At 38.9% G+C, this 17,639-nt stretch overlaps 1 protein-coding gene across 1 annotated transcript in view; it reads left to right on the forward strand.

The window, feature by feature from the left end:
* Window positions 1-15,372: 15,372 nt before the first annotated feature.
* Window positions 15,373-17,639, forward strand: part of RORB (RAR related orphan receptor B) — a 127,089-nt gene continuing 124,822 nt past the window's right edge. Inside the window, exon 1 of the mRNA XM_041422199.1 lies at window positions 15,373-15,675. Within this exon, the coding sequence (XP_041278133.1) occupies window positions 15,669-15,675 (7 nt within the window). The 5' untranslated portion in view covers window positions 15,373-15,668. The remainder of the gene's footprint in view (window positions 15,676-17,639) is intronic.

Below are 17,639 nucleotides of genomic sequence, written 5' to 3' on the forward strand. Positions count from 1 at the left end.
AGAAGAAGAAGAAGAAGTTTTGTATTATTAATTATTCTTGTTAAGAGCAGTTCATGCTTTTTTGTATACCCAACCCAGAACCTTGATTACAATGGATTAAAGTTCTGTGAATAAATAATCTTCACTGCTTTTACATCACCTTGATTTAGATGTGATTAAGCTTCTGAGCTTTTATCCTTTGCAGTATAAGGATTCTTCAAACTTCCATCGCATTTACCAGCATAGCAAAATTTTACTGAAAAAAAATTTACTGAAAAAAAATCACATAAATATGATAAATGCTAATAGTCTGAATGGTGTTTTAACAAAAACATAGCCCAGATAATTTTTCTAGATATTTTAATGCAGGCAGTTCAGATGCTAAAAGTATCCTTTCAAGAAGATATATAAAAACTGCCAATTTAAAAAGACCCTCTGAATTTGTTTGAAATGCAGCCTTGAGATCCACTGTCAGTCTGTTTTGGCTTCTTTTTTTTTGGCTTTTTTTTTTTCTTTTTTAAGAATGACAACTCAGGTAATAAAGTAAAAGGACTTTATAACTTTATTTCAAATAAAAATGGATGAATGAATATATATCACACACCATAAGTCACAAAAACTGTTGTGTTCCAGTCAGATTTTGCCATCATGTCCGCATGAATGTCAAGCCATTTAATCACTTTGACTTTTAGTGCTTTTACAAAAAGCAATTTTTTGTTCCATAACAAGACTCATTTCTCATTTCTCATTTTTGTTTCGAGGGGTGAACTGTGGGAGAGCACTTCATTGGGGAGTACAAAATCAAAAAGGATCTGGGTGTAGCTTGCAGTTACAGCTTGCAGCTCCTGGCTCTTAGACCCACTGTGTGTTGATTAATGTGCAAGGAGCACAGAAGCCTCTCCTTGCAGCACAACTTTAGGAGGAGCATGGCCTGGTGACAGGACAGGGAGACAGTAGAGATGCTTATTGTATAAAAATTTGAGACTGGCCACTGATAAATAGCAGTGAACCATGATTCCTCTAAGGTCACAAAGTAGGTGAAACTGGAGGTGGAAAAAAACTAACTATACCTCCAATACAAGGAGAAACATGAAGCAAATATTTAAGTCAAGATGCTTACAATTATTACATTATTGGTTGTCACATTTTATAATATAGATTTAATGGTGTCAACTAATTAGGTAAACCAGCAAAATATTTTATCAAGAATGAAAGCCTTTATGTTTTTTGGTTTTGTTTCTTTTTTTTTCTCTTAGAAGCACATCATATACATTCCATTTTAAAACAGAGCTTACATACAAGAAAATACCTCATATCTTTTTGGGAATTTCAATATTTTCATTAAAATGTTGGTTTGAAAAATATCTTTAGTGTTGTACCGCTAAACCCAGGCAAATGAAGATGATCTTCACTGAACAGTGTTTTCCACTGGGGACTCCACTGGCATTCAGTTGTCTCATTTAATTATCACTTTCCTGATTCAACCATTATTCATGAGCTTCCTTGTGTTCTTAAAAAGCTCTGAGCTGTGCTTGCCAATGTTATGGCACATTATGAAGCACAGTTATGCAGCAAGAGGGAGGGGGTGATAATGCATTGGTCTATACTGCTGGCATATTTTCTGTTTGATCTCTTCAGCTGCCAGTGGAATGCAGAGCTCTTTATTCAAAATATACTGCTGCTTCTTAAGCATTGTGCTGGTAGTACAATCCTTCACATTACCTCAGTAAAATAGAGCAATACTGAAACTGTATAAATTGTTTGCATGGAGTTTATACCAGTTTCCATTTGACTGCATTTCTCTTTTGTAATAGTGGTAAAAGAAAAGCATGGAGAGAAAAGTTCCTAGCAGATGCAGGGAAAATACTCCTGGGTAGGTTGGAGATGAATTTTAATTGCCATCAGTTCTACCCATATTGAAGCTGGAATATATGTCATTTCAGAACTTCGTGCCTTCTCTGCCTAATTTTAATGTTCAGATTTTTAACTTAATTTTCTACTTTAGGATTTACTAATGCTGCCAATTTACTAGTTTAGGATTTTTGCTGAAAATCCATAGTCCAAGGTAGTTAGACTAAAGATAAAGACTGAAAGTCTAAATTACAAACAGCTGTTCTTCCAAATATGCCTCAAATCATGCTACAGCTTATTTAAAGGAGGGCAGACCAACTGAAATTATGTAATTTCTGTTCTAAACCACTGAATTTGCTTTCTAATAGCAATCTTGAGGAAATCAGTCATTAATGAAGTTAATAGCCAGTTTGCTAGAGTGTTATCTGTCCTTGGCTTCACCCTAGAATGTTATGTCAAACTCCATAACTTTATAATAAAGATGAATTTTTAATTTTTTTTTTATTATGCCTAAATAATGAATTGGCACATATGTAAATTTCAGAATACAGTTAAGGTGGAATACTTATTTATTGAGAGTACAGGAACACTGCTATCATTTCTTATTTTCAGATATGGAAAGCAAAAACTGGAAAAAAATCTCAGCATGTTTCTTAGCAGTCTTTCGTCAAGTATATATGAGAATAAAAGCTGATTCTCCTAAACTCATGCTAGGGTGAAGGGAAATACCTACTAACACTTTCTAAACAGCCTGGCTGAAATATTTATTATTCCAAATTCCTCTCTGGAGAATGCAGAGCTTTAAATAAAGCTACGAGGCAGTTTGAAACAAGATGCAGTTCCAATAAATTCAGCACAGTTGCTCCTACTTCAGCCTTAAACAAGTTTCAGTTTGGTAGCAAATTATACACTGCCTAATATTTACAAAGTTCTGAAGTCTTCTCTTAGTCATATCTTCCCATAATTTCAGTAGGGACAGTAATATTACATGAGTGGGAAGTTGCTTGAATGAACATTAATTTAATACCCACAGACATTGACACCGGTATGAGCCACGAATGAATAAAACAGGCCAGCATCTATTCAGAGTTGTATCCTTGTAACTAGAACAGAACTTGGCTTTGCAGGCTTGGCTGGGGCTACACTTGCTATGACTAGTCTGTGAATCAGAAGAGCTGCTGCAACCAGGATGTGCCAACGGAGCCAGCGCTGGAGTTGCTGCACCACCTTTGTTCCAAAGATTTCTGGACTCACGGACAAAGCCACTTGCGCAAAACCTGTATTTCGCTGAGTGAGGGCTTCAGGACTAACTTCCCTGTTACAGATCATTTCCAGCTCTATAACCTGTTTTATAGAGCAAGATACTCAGCAAGTCACACTAAGAAGGAAAAACAGCAATGAAAAGGGTAAGTTTTAAAGATAAAGTACCAGTAAGTTCACATGGCATGGGTTGAGTTTGGAGAAATTATCTTAGATTTCTAATAATATAAGAAAAAAACCTGTTGCTATGGCTGATTTAGAAGGACAAAGTAAATTATTCACTGCTGACAAATTTCAAATTAGTCTTGCTTTGTCTAAAAATTATGCCTTAATTTAAACAAGTCCCTGTGGAAACCGTATGGATTTCATTATGAGTGCAATGATCCTTTCTTTCAGTATACTTAATAAATATGTTTTCCTGCAGATTTTTTCATCACATCTACTGAATGCTGATTCCATTTTTTTTTCCCTAATTTTTGAATAGAAAAATGTTGGTGTCTTTGGCTTTACTTTTGTTGTCAACTAGTCAAATGTGGCTGACTCAGTGATTTCTTTTTTATTAGTATTCTCATTTTGATATTTAAAAGCTTTTGTTAGTGTTTAATGTGACTTTAGGATCTGTATTATATTCAAAAGTTGATCTCTAGGATCAGATTTTTTTTTTTTTTTTTTTTTTTTTTTTTTTTTTTTTTTTTTTTTTTTTTTTGCAGGATATGCAGTTAAATATAACCAGTACATGGCATTGCTTAAATTCAGGTTTGATATGTAAAATAAATTTTAGCAAGTACACCAAACCCCTACATCTTCTGTTCTCTAATTTTCATTTGATCACACTTACCAGGCAATACAAAGTATGAATGGTGCAGAAGAATAGAAGAATTACAGAAATTTTACACAAGTAACAGTTTCATAAGCTGCAAGTACCAAGGAAGAGAGAGGACTTATTTCCAAATTGCACACAATATTCTTTCCTCTAGGCATTGTACTTTTTTTCACTTATGAGTTTATGTCTTTTACAGCTTTTCTTCCTAAGACATTACATTTGAATTATTAACTCTCAGTTTCACCAATAATATTTTTTTCTCTGGGACCTTTATTTAAAATGCCATCAGAAGAAAATCTGGGATGACAGCTGTGTAAATCCTTAAATCTCACAAAGGCAACAAAAATTTCACTTTTCTCCAATATTGGTAATTCACAGTTTTTCTCTGCCAAGTATCAATACAAGTTTACTACGCATGTCACTTAACTGAGTGTTTAGCTTTGCCAGGATTTGTATGGCTTGACCATATCACATACAGTTTAATTTCATCCTGTTGCTTCCTTTTTCTTTCCCTTTCCCTTTCCCTCTCCCGAACTTCCCTTCCCTGCCTGGAACTTCCCTTCCCTATCATTCTGTCACTTCCTTTCATTCTGTCAAAGAACCACTGCTACATGCAGATGTGTCTCAGTGACATCACAGTCAGACTCTGCAAACGGAGTATACTGACTCAAATTTTTATTTCTATAGCATGTATAAAGAAAATTATGCTTCCTGAAATACACAATTTCACAGTATTTACTATGTATTTAGAAAACAGTGTTTTTCAGATCCTATACAATGAGCTAGGTGATGGACAAAACAATATACTTTACAGTGTAAAGAAATGGGGAAGTGAAAGGGGGAGGAGAAGCTGAATATAATACAGGTACAGGCATAGAAAAATTGAAAATTCAGAAAATGCAGTTTTCAAAAGAAAGAATTCTTTATGGTCCTCATTGATAAAGAAATTAATTTCAAGCTCCAGACCAGTCCATAGTCTTCATCATATAAAGTCCTTCTATGTAAAAGAACACATGCATCATTCCACAAATTTAAGCAGTCTCCTCAGTATCTGGGATCACCTAAAATATAAGGAAAGAGTCATTGAATCAAATTAAAAATTCTACATGAAACCAGTGGAAAGTCCCTCTGTTTGTGGTACCTGTGCCACTTACATGTGCCACAGCTGGCTAAGCTGGAGTTCCTTACTCATCACTGGTTTTACATCCAGCTCTGTTTTAGGTTATATTTCAGTCACAGGAAGTCATTCTTCTGGCAGAGCTGGAAGGAATTTCCTAGCTATAAAGACATTATTGACTACTATTTTAATTGATAATTTTTGGCTCGAGTTTAGCATCAGCAAGAACCCATCAATAGCCATACACTGCACACAAACCAATGTTCACTTTCAGAACACTGTCGCAGGACTGTCCATGAGAAATAATTTTCTCTGCTATTTCCAGATAGTATTGGACTTTGACTGGTTTTGACCAGTTCATTCCTTCCTGGCCAGGCTGGAGGTCATAGTAAGATGTAGGACAGCTAGAGCTGAATATCACGTTGTCTGCTGCCAGCACTTAGGTACTCCTCTGGTGGTTTACACAAATTATGTAGGGAGCTGAAGAGAAATAAAACTGCTCCTTGTGCAGGTTAAGCTTATAAGTCAGGCATCAACTAACAGAGATGTAGCTTAACCAGCAAGACAAAGGCATGAATGAATAGCTCTAAAATGTTGCAGAAAAACCTAACAGATTGAAAGGAGATTTAGTGGAGCAAGAGGGTAACGTCCATGGACAAAACAGTATTTATCAATGTTGACTTCTGATCTTACTCTGAAACAAAATAGCTGAAGACTGAAACTGAAATCTGGCGCTTGGCTTTCTCTGCACCAGTACATTTTGGAATGAAAGGTTTGATTTGGCATAGAAACTGTTCCAACTGTGACATATAATCTGGCTGGCCAGGGGAATGTGCACAGAGGAGTGATTTGATTTGTTTCTTTGGTGTTTGACTCTCTGTATTTGGAAAAGTGGCTGCTTCCTTAAAGATGCCTATTTTAATAGCATGGGTTTGTAATTCTGGAATTTTTGTGTGTATTTTTCTTTGGTTCTTTTTGTTTTTGTTATAGATTTTTTTTCATTTGTTTGTTTGCTTGTTTGTTTTGAATGAAAGAAAAAGAAACATAAACCTACTATGACTTTGAGAATTTGCAAGGAACAACCTGACATGACTGCAATTTGTATAATGTTTCTACAGTTGTCATTTGAATATTGTTTTCTTCATTCTTTTGACACTTTCTGCAATTTTGAAGAGGTTTAGAAGTGCTTGACATTAATTTCTTTTATTTCTTGTTAGTGGACTCTCTTGTTTTAGTATCTTCGCAATCTAAAAGAAACATTGAATATGACAGTCTAAAAATGTCATGTAATGTATAACAGTTACATAACTGATGCTGACAATACACTACTAAACTTTCTAACATAACACTTTTCCCCTAAAGATAAAGCTTTTTGAAATTATTTTGGTATATACAAAGTCATACATGCATAGTACTTGTACATGCTATTGAGCCTTTAGAAGTATAGGAATTATCATACTTTATCATACAATGATCTAAGACAATAGTTATTCTCCAAAAATTGCAAATATTGTACATTTTATTTGCAAATAAATAAAAATTTCAACAGTTTACAGACTTCTTCAACAGCTGAAAGGAAAGGATTTAAGTTCTTTTCCCAAATTTAGCATTTATTAGCCTTCAAAAATCACTATTTCTGTGGATTCCAAGCATTTTCAGTCTGGTCATTGCACAGAGTAGAAAGAACTTGTGTAACATATGCAAGTTCTTCTAAAACCCAAAAGATTTGCAAGAATAATGTAGCCTCCTACCCCCTCCTACCCCCTCAGTATTCCCTCTCTCTACTCTTATCTCATAATGTGTGCAGTGTCCTGGGCAGAGTTACAGAAAACATGTTATACAAAACATGATGTAATAAAGTACCAAGTAAGGCACAAGGGATCGTACAGTGGTTTTAAGGATATTTCTTCATTTCATTTGTTTTTAATTTCTGCTCCTGTGTCTGTTAGTACTTATCTTCCTCATTATTCTCTACTGTTTTTCTTATAAATAAGTGATTTTAATACTTATAATAGATAGCAGTGTGAGTCTCTATCCCACATAAGGTAAATCACTTACTTTGTGTAGCTAAAATGGCTGCATTTATAAATTGGCAGACATTTGGAAAGATAACAGGAGAATAAACATTACATTAATTTCAATTTGTTGTGGCTAACAAGGCAATTATTTTTGTACTTTTCTGTTTCCCTATGTAATTCTAATCTTTGCTTAAAATCCTTAATTTGTGAATATAGGAGGTTAAACCTATCCTTTATTTTTTAATTTTCTTTATTGAAAATTGTGTCCCTGCTGTTGTTACATGAACATTTTCCATATGTTTTTATATCCTTTCTGTAAATGAACTTACTATCACACTTTCATACTGCTTAATCACCTAATACCTCTTTGTACAGTCATTCCTTGCCGGCTTGCCAAGAAAATTAACGCGTTCTGACACATCAGATATCTCCCTGCAATGCAGTAGCAACCTACCATGGGCCTGGGGAGCCCAGGATCTTGTCACTGGCATTAACAGCAAAGAGAGAGACATTTCCTGGTTTTTCATTGTGTCCTATTAGCAGCAGCAGTCTTGAAGTTGTTAATTTCATCTGAGAATCTTGCAGTAACTGTAGGTGTTTGGAGATTTACTCTTCATTTGCACACATGTCCCACTACAAGTAGTGTTCCTTTAGAAATGCCTCATATCTTTCATGTGAATGTGTTTTCTTTCTAGAGAGCATACATCTCAAGACCAGCCACATTTTACACAGAAAAGTTCTGAGAAAGGGGGAAGTGGTATAATGAATAGGCAGAAATTATTAGAATAAACTATGCATTTATAGTTTTATAGTGTATAATATACCTTTGGTTACATGTTTAACGTGTATTACATATATTCTTGTACAGTGTAGTTCTAGCCCAGTTAAGTGTTTTTTGTCAGGTGCCTCTGCTGTACTGGATATATTTTGCATGGCAGGTATTATGCAAAATATCACATAGCAGCCACCTCACAATAGCGTGAAGTGCAGAACAGGCTGCTAAACATGCCCATGCAGCAGAATATACTTCCTGCACAGAGTAAGCTTTCACAGCTTGACTGTTGCCAGTACCCAAAATACTTCATTTAAAACTGGCTTACGTCTTTATGCTACACTGTGTCCTAGTGGGCTTTTATATTTTCCTGTTCCAGGGATTTAAACTGAAGACACCAGTGGACGACATTTGCAGTTTGTCAGGTGCAAGTGGCCATCCTGGAGAACTGAGATTTAAAGGAATATTAGCTGCTTGGTCTTGCTTGTTTGTGTCCAGCCTGTGCATTTATCAGCCCATGAGCCAGCTGGAGGTCCCAACATCTTTAATAGTTGGAACACCTTTAATAGTTGAGTTATTTAAGTATTTGCTACTCTCACGCTGTAGTGACACACAGTAACAATATAATGGTATAGTGTATGTGCCAAGAACTCAATTTATACCAGCATTTATTAATTTTAAATATATCTTAGGGGAACTCATCTGTGTGCATCTGTTCACAAGTATGAGTGGTTCAGAGTTTTTATATCACTATATCTTGAAGTTTTCTCTTGCTCTTAGTCATAGTCATATCTTATCACAATAGGCATCACAAAAATAATTTTGGAAATAAGATATAAAATGTTTATTAGCTAACCTATATCTGTCATACAAATATTTATATATTCAATGTATCTACCATAAATGTATAAAACTAGCATTCAAAACAATGCCACATTCTGTATCAGGTCAGCAACACAAGAAGATTTTCTTAATACCAGAATTGTAGCTAAATAAGCAATCTGACACAGATTCTAATTTAAAAAAAGCACATAACCACATGTTTAATCCTAAGCATTTTCATTACTACTTTCTCAGATCAAGACTTGTTAAATCTGCCTGCTTTATATAAGGGGCCATTTTTTTCCCTCTTGGGATTGGCCTATGAACTGGATGGAAAAATTAACTGCATAAATTAAAGTGGTGCTAATAGCTTTATAAGAGAAACAGCTCTTCTAAATGAAAGGGGAGCATCAACTGTAATTTCTGCTTTTGGAGATTATTTTGTTTTCTGTGGTAACTATCTTGTTTGCTTTGCACTGGCCTGTAAATGTATCATGCCAAAAATAGAGGTGAGCAATCTGTAATCTCTTTTATTCTCTTCAAAATTATACTTTAAGATTTTAAAAAGTCTGCTTTTTAGTATGTATATTTCCAAAAACCTGATTCTGTTCTCATCTGTTTCATAAACTAGGCCAACAATAGCACTTTGAATATTCCTGGCCTGATTGTTTGTATTTAAGCATATTTTTTCCAACTATCTGAAAATAAATATACTTTGGGATATCAATTTTAAAGCTAGCTATGCTGAAAGCAAATTTATTTTTCTGTTATAAAAATAGGAGGTAATTGATATATAAAATTTTCAAAGTATTTGAAAATTGTTGTTCCCTATGATGTTCATATTAATTTAGTGTAGTTATTCTTTACAAACATAGCAGGGGAAAAAAAGAAAAACTGTTTACACTGATGTATATACTACTGTCATGGAGTAGGTGCACACTCTGAACATTCTGAAGGTGAAGATTATTTTTCAAGAGGGAAGAAGGAAGGAAGGAAGGAAGGAAGGAAGGAAGGAAGGAAGGAAGGGTTAGAAAAAGTGAAAAGACACTTTTGAAGAGAAGCCCTTAAGCATCCTCAACTTCAGCCATTGCTATGAGCTACAGCTAAAGCTATGGTCTGTAGCAGTGGACACATGAGGTAAGTCTAAAACAGTACACCAGATATGAATGCCCCAAAAGCTGAAAGAAGGCCAATGTATTGAAACCTAAATATTTCTCCGTTTAGTGAAAAGTAGAAATAAATACATATTTTTCAATATGTGGAATACTGCCATTTTAAAATTGCTTAGTCCAAATTAGCCTTTTACCACCAGCCTTGTTCTGCAGGTACTATTAACTTATTGTGACATAATAATAAACACCTGAATGATCAAGAGAAGGTTATGGATTACTCAGTCAATGTGCTTCATAGCTCCTATAAAGTCCAAAATGTTAGGCCCTCTAAATTTTTCTGTTTCATTTTCTTGTTCTCCATTATATCCAGTATTCCAGTTTCAGTGATACTCTGTTTTGAAATGAATAGACAATATTTCTGTTTGCCTTTATTTTACCTCTTTTAGAAGAGAATTACTAACATGCATATGCTTTTATATGCTACTCATAGCAAAGGATCAGTTTTTAAAAACTGTGTAAACAGCTCTGATATACTAAATACTATGATTTTCTAAGCAGATATTAGCTCAGAAATAATAGTGATTGATTTTGCACACAATGAAAAAGAATTTAGAATAAAGGTTTTTAAATTCTTTGATTTTATAATGTAAAACTGTAGTGCATAAGTAAGAATAGGAACACTGAGATTCCACCAGAAAATTAATTAATTTGCTGTTGAATAAAATAACTGTATTCTGGGTTTGCAATTTTCCAGTAAAATAGTATTGAAAATTTTGAAAAATCAGACTGTTTTCATGAGGCCAAAAGAATAGTTAGCTGGAGGGTCAGTATCCATTTAAAGGCATTTTTTTTTGCTTGTAATACATGCTCACATTTAAACTTTAAACTACTTAATGAGAGCAACATACATTTCTAGATACTCAGAGTCTTATTCCCAGGCTATAGTGTCTAGTGCCTCACAGGCTGCCAGGAGGATTTGAAGCACCGATCTGAAGGCAGGTCTTCTGCCTCATGCTTCTTTTCTACAGCACTTTCTTTTGCTCACATATTCCTTCCAACTCCTATCTTTCTATCTCCTTCATCAAATCCTGTTCTTAGTCTTGGATTGCCTCAAAACGACTTAGGAACCCTTGGACCTTCCAAGGATGGAGAACGTGGACGCAAATCCTGGAAGGTCACTGCCTCTTGGCAGGCTTTTTGCTGAAGGAAGACAGTCTTTCACTGCTGCCTCCTCTCTCATCAATGTTCAAATATGCTGTAGTTTCTCCAGAGCAAACTTCAGGTTACTTGGGCATATGGACTGCTGTCAAATTTAGCACCTTCCTTGGCTAGGTTTTAGAATACAAAATATAATTTCAAAGTTTTGGTATTCTAGGTTTAATGCAGCAGTTATATCCTTACCAGACAGTTTTTTCAGGTGCTAAACATTTTGTCAGGGGGTGAGGTGGATCTAGCACCTCAGTCAGTGTCCATTTCTGTTCCAAGATATGTTCAGTTGGGACTTTTAATAACATGATCAGTGATTGACACTGCATGTAAAGCAAGGGAAGTCACAATACAATTTCTGCCATTAAGGCAGGGAAGAAGATGAATGAACTAGATGTCATGAAGTATTTACAGGAGTTGAGCTTCCTTATTTGTGGCTAGGTATTGCTTTTCATTTCACAAGACAGAGGAAAAAGTGAAGCATTGTTTTTCACTTAATTTTTGCAAGTTTCTGGTCATCCTGTCATGCATAATACTTAGCTTCTAAAACCAAATTGGCATAAATCAAGATTTTTCAATTGCTAAATGTTGTTCCTTATTGTGTCAGGATTTTCTAGGGATGCTTTTAAAATAATTTTACTGGTTTGGAAGAAAATTCAGAGTTTTGAATTTAATAATATTTTGTGGAAATGGTTTGAAATTGCATAATGGTTATAAGTCTTTATAAGAGACAAAGACAATATAGCGCATGTGCATGTTTTCAGATTTCAGGCAGAATAATGAGATAGGAAGAATTTCAGAAAGTTAATCTAAAGTGAAGAATGCATGAGAGAAGCTCATACTCCTGAGTCCGCCAATAACTTTTTGCAAAAGTCATAAAATGAAAAACTGGAAAATATTTATTACTTATGTAAAGTTAGGAATGTCTGGCAATGAAGTTGTAGACAAATAAAATTAAGAAAATTGTGACCAATGCTACTCCTATTGAATCGAAGAAATAAATTTTGACTATGGGGTGCATCTGGCTTCCTTTCATGCCAACAGAAATTAGCCATTGATGCCCAGGGGAATTAAATGGAACCTGCCTGATACAGTTTGTTTTGACTATTCATTCAGTACTTTTTAATGAAGCAACTAAACTAGGCATAACTTGCTACAGTTCCAATGAACATATTGCAAATTATTAAAATGATAAAAGTATGTAGCCTTAAATGCTGTCTTAGAAGACTGTGATCCAAAGAGCCTTGGAAAGTCCTAATGCAAGTGAATATTCTGAAAAGCAATTCCTCGCTGTTATTTTGCAGGGAAAATATAATAGTAATAATATAGCTCTTTAGCCATAAAATATTAGTTTATATTTTGAAGTAAAACAAATTGTTTGTTGTATTTAAGCTATATTTGTCTGATGTTTCCTAAACGTCTCTGAATCACTCACTTGAAATGAGAAAAACCTGAAAAGGCTGTCTTTGAAACCTAGGATAACTAACATCTTTGAAGAACAGTGGGCTAAATTGTACTACTCAGTTTATTTAACTTTTATTTAACTATTGAAAATATGTGTTCAGTTTTCAAATATTCTCTAAATTTCTGTATGACTTCAGATCATGTGGCTTTCTTGTGTTTACCTGCTTCAACATATGACAGTTTCAAGCAGCCTTGTATTTTTAAATACAATATTTGTAATTTGTCTGGCTCTCACTGAAGTTCACACATGTTTATAACATTTCACTGTGTTTCTTTCACCACCATTACTAGTAACTAGTATACAATATTTAATCATAACTATTAAAAAAATTGAAATTTAACAACTTGCTCTAGCTAGTGAAGAAGTTATCTCAGACATCATTGTACATATACTATATTGGAACAAGAACAATGAATGAACTAAAAGTTTACCAAGGCTTCTGAAAATGGATAAATAAAAATTGCCACTCAATATAGTAGTGAGAAATGTAAAGGAATTCCAGGGGCCAAATTATGTGGATTTTGTAAGGAAAAAAAAAAAAAAAAGAAAAAGAAAAAGAAAAAAAGCTTTTTATCAAAATCAAGCTAAGAATGAATAATGAGATTTTTTTCCCCATTGTCAAAAGCACCACACAAATCCCATATAAAGATGACTCAGAATCCCCTGTAATAGTGTAAGGTATTTTGAATGCACAGTATAGCAAGTAGATAGCTTGTTGTTTACCTAATAAAGTTTTGATTGGTGTTAAGATGCAGCTTGAAAACAATTAAATCTAAAAATCATATTGGCAGAACCAAGAACAAGGTGTCTTGACAATATGAAAAGAGAGTGCATGCCTCCTCTTGAAATTCACCTGTTTTTTGTTCCTGCTGCTGGTGAATCTCCAGTAGAGATTCATCTAGCAGCAGGAACAAAAAACAGGTGAATTTCAAGAGAGTGCATGCACTCACATGCAAGAGTAGATGGAATCTGCTATCTCTCCTAGTTGCTTTTGTAAAAGCCATAAGCACTATTCACTAGATGCCATATTAGATAACAGGTAAATTATACCTATTATGAGATAAGATTTCCTAACATGCTTTGCAGTGATGCGTAAGAGTTGTTTTATTGCAATTACCTCAGAAACTTTTGAACGTGAGGAACAGATTGAAGAGATGGTTTGTGGGAAAATCCATAGAAGAGAATCGTGGAGGCAAGCCTAACTGCCACCAACCATATCTGCTAAAATCTCAATCAAAAAGAAAACATGCCACTGTAATTTCCATGTCTTGTGAAAAGATGGAGAGCATGTAACTGTTACTGAAAGGTGTGCTGATATTAGCAGACTAAAAGCCAAGTAATTGCTAAAAGTTTCTGGATGAGATCCTACATGAGTATTAACAACTTTGCATGCAGTATATAAATTGCATAAATACAATGGTCAGGAATACAAACACCACATAGTATCTTAGGAATTAAGAATTTTCCTTTTTTTAAAAAACTGACCCTGTCTTCACTACAGTGATGCAGTTAAAATTCACCATGGTCAAGTAAATCTAGACTTTTGCAATATTAGCAGAATTGATTCTTTCATGTCTGTCAGTTGCAATTCAAACAGGTGTTTGAAAGAGGCTAACCACAAGAACTTGATTCCTCTAAACCCTGGAACCTTGTTCCCCAAGAATAAAGCTTTGCCAGTTTGCACTAACAGCGGGCACTTCACTTGTATCTTTCCTACAATGAATGCAAAAGATATCATACTTATGATCTCAGACCTAATAGAACTTAGTCTAACAATTCATATAGTAACAAATAAAACTATTTTGGTATGTCCGTATTAAATTAAACAGTATGAACTATGTATCCCATTTTGATTTATGAGGTCGATATAGTAACTTTGTATGGATACCTTTTAGTTAAAAATCAGAGGCTTTTTTATCATTTTAGGCTTGGAGCTAGGAACTGCAACCCTTGATAACAGGGACTTGTTTCTAAGATCTCTTACTGAGCTCCGATTATGTTCCATGATCTATCATACAGGAAAAAAAGAAAACAAAACAGTCATTGAAAAGATCCCCTAGAAGTTTTGTTTGTTTGGGTGGTTTTTCTTGGGGTTTGTTTTTTTTTTTTTTGTTTTTTTTTGTTTCTTTTGTTTGTTTTGGGGGGGGGTTGCTTGTTTGGATTTTTGTTTCTTTGGGGACAAACATCAGTTTGTCTATCAGTTAATCAGGGGGAGAGTTGTGAGTCGTGAAATCCTGCTGGCCGCAGAACACACCGGTTTCTGTAGAACCTTCTCCTAGTCTCACACCGGAAAACAAATTGCTTCCGACGTCCAGATTCACTCTTTAATGAGAAAATGACTCACCACCAAACTTTCCCATTCCCGTCGGAAATGAAGTTTTGGGAGGATGGTCACACCGTGGTGACCGAGCGCCTTCGCCCTTCTCCCCGGAGACGCAGCCTCCTCACTAACAACGCCACACAGGGTGATTCTCTGCGCCCGCTGCCTTTCTCCACACGCTCCAGAGCTCTGCAAGCCGGTCCCATCCTTGCACCACCACGCCCAGCCTCGCCCGCCGGGCAGGACCCGCCGGCGATCGCAGGGCGAGCACAAGTTGCGGCGCGGAGCCCACGGAGGCAGCGCGGCCGGGCTGGGCCGGGCTGGGCCGGGCGGCGGCGGCACCCGGGGCCACCCGCGGCGGCGGAGCCGGGCGAGCCGCGGCGATTGGCGGCGGCGCTGACAGCGGGCGGGGCGGCGGCGGCGGCACCGCCCACCCCCCGCTATAAGCCTCTTTGCCGCTTTCTCACTGGGTCTCATTTTCGCTTCGTGCGTTGCTGTGGCTGCGCAGTGGAAATCCGCACCGGGGAGCTGCTGAGGGGCGCCGTTGTCATGTGAAAGCGCACATGCTCTGCCATCCACGCGGCACCCCCCTCTCTTCTGCCTCCGCGTGTTTTTGCTGTTTTTTTCTAACGTAACTCCTTTCCTCCTCCTCCTGTGCTCAGCCCCTCGCCGCCGCTCGGCTGCCCAGGCGCCCCCCGCAGAGGCTCTGCCGCTGGCAGTCGCGGGGCGGCCGCCCCGGAGCAGCGCGCCCGGCGGCGGGGAGCCCGCGGAGCCGCGCCCCGCGGAGCCGCCCCGGAGGTATGGTTTTCCCGGCGGAGCAGAGCTGCGCCCGCTGCCACCTTCGCGGGTGTTGAGACGGGATTTGTGCGGTGCGGTTCCTGGGCTCCTAGCTTCATGACTGCGCGGAGCGGGGAACCAACACCATGCGAGGTAAGCGGGCCGGGGGGCGGCTCTCTTTTGGGAAACCCTTTGGGGAACGGGCTGGAAAAGAGCCTTCGTACTCGGGGAGAGGGTCCGGGGGAGAAAGTTGATGGGTCTTGCCCGCGCGCCGGCGTGGCTACTGACGGTGTGATTCCTGCACCAGCGGGGGCCTCGACCCAGACCGAGGAGCCTTCCGCGGCAGATGGTGGGAGGACACCCCTCGCGTACTGTCCCGGGGAGCCCAGCGCCGCGCTGGCCCGTGGCGGGCAGGCAGAAGGGAGGCGCAGGTTGTTGGCAGTGTCTGTGTTGTGAGGCCCCACCTGCAGCTGCCCGCGGGGCGCGGCAGGTGTCCCGTACGGCGGAACCCGCTGCCGCTTGGTCCCGGGTCGCTGCCAGCAGAGGGTCTCCCCCCTTTTCTCCCCAAAAGTTATCCGGACTTTGTTCCCCAACCGGCACCGTCGCCTGGAGGCCCCCGTTCCCCATGGGTTGCTAATTGGGCGGCAAGGCTTGCGCTCCCCGGGAGCCCTCTCCCCGTGCCCGCAGGTCACTTCAGGTCCCCGAGCCTGTGCTGCCTGCGCAGTCCGATCGTGGAGTACGGGGGAAATTCCTCCGGGGCTTGCAGCCGCACTCGGTGAGGGTCCCGCCAGAGCACAGAGTACCGTCACCGGCGGGACACTCTCAGGCATGGAGAGCTCTGTCTGTCCAGTTCGGCTGGAGAGAGGTTTTATGCTGGCACGCCGGGCACCCGAGTGGGGGGTGTGTAGGGTTGCGGAGCACATGGGAATGCGTTGTTTCCGTGTCTCCCAGGACCAGGTTCCCCTGGGCCCCATCCCCGAGCCAGGCGAGCACCGGCACCGGGGCAAGAACAATCCCTGTTAGCCTCGGGCGTCCGCGGGCTTTAACAGCTCCTCCGCCCCCCATCTTCCACCTTGCCCTTTGTCACCCAGTTTGGCAGAGAGGTTGCTTGCCTCACCCATGGCTTGGTAAAAGCCACAAAAAGTAGTCTCTACGGGGGTATTGGAACGGAGGAGAAGAGCTTATGGGGGTGGGACGCGCTCGGGGTTGACAGCGGCACTGCATGCAGATTCTTGATCATGCGTTTAAGGATAGGACACACACACGCGTACTATGAAGAACTTCTAGCTAGAATTTTAGCTTGTTTGATGTCATCTCCTGTAACAGCATGTGTTAACAGTGCTAACAAACCATACCTGTGTAATTGGCTTTAAAAGAATTGTAGCTATGATATTTGCACAGATCGATTTAAAAAAGACCTTTTCCCCCAGCCTTCTTTGTTAGGGTGTTGGTTGTGGGGCATCTGGCAAGAACTTGCTAAACGGTGTTTGTTTTTTCTTAAGAGCAACAGGCCACAAGGGAAAACACTCCATTCTGTAAAGTAGCCCCTGTTGCAGCTTTGCAGCTTGGTTGGAGGTTTCCTATTTGTTTGAGTATGGGGGTTTGTGGGTTTTAGTATTGTTTTTGGTTTTTGTTTGGGTTTTTTCGGTCTTTGTTTTTCTGCGCACCAGACCGCATCCAATTTGAGTAAAGCTGGTCATTGTCTCAAGGGGTTATTTTTCAAAACGTGCCCATCCAGTGACCTCTGGTCAGGAGCCCCAACTCCCCATTCTGTTCATCCTCACAACCCGTGGCTCCCACCTCTCCTCCCCTGCTCTGGGGTGGCCTGTGCAAAGGTGAGGAGTAATGTCCAGCCTCTCCTCAGAGGCTTTCCTTCTAAACAAGGCCCAGAGTGGTCTAGCTGTGCTGGGCAGGTAGAGGAAGGCAGATCTTGCTATACATGTTGTTGCATCTCCAGCAGGATCTGCCCCAGCTCCGTAGTCATCACTGCCACCCCTTTAGCTGTGCTGTCAGCCACTGTGAAGAGGTGCAGCTCTGCCCCTAGAATGCAAATTAGTATTTGCATTGTATTTATGCTTACCCAATAGGGAATTTACAGGTGTGGGAAAAAGGGCTGG

The sequence above is a fragment of the Onychostruthus taczanowskii genome, unplaced genomic scaffold (assembly GCF_017590055.1).
Source record: "Onychostruthus taczanowskii isolate IOZ18803 unplaced genomic scaffold, ASM1759005v1 scaffold72, whole genome shotgun sequence".
Taxonomy (NCBI): domain Eukaryota; kingdom Metazoa; phylum Chordata; class Aves; order Passeriformes; family Passeridae; genus Onychostruthus; species Onychostruthus taczanowskii.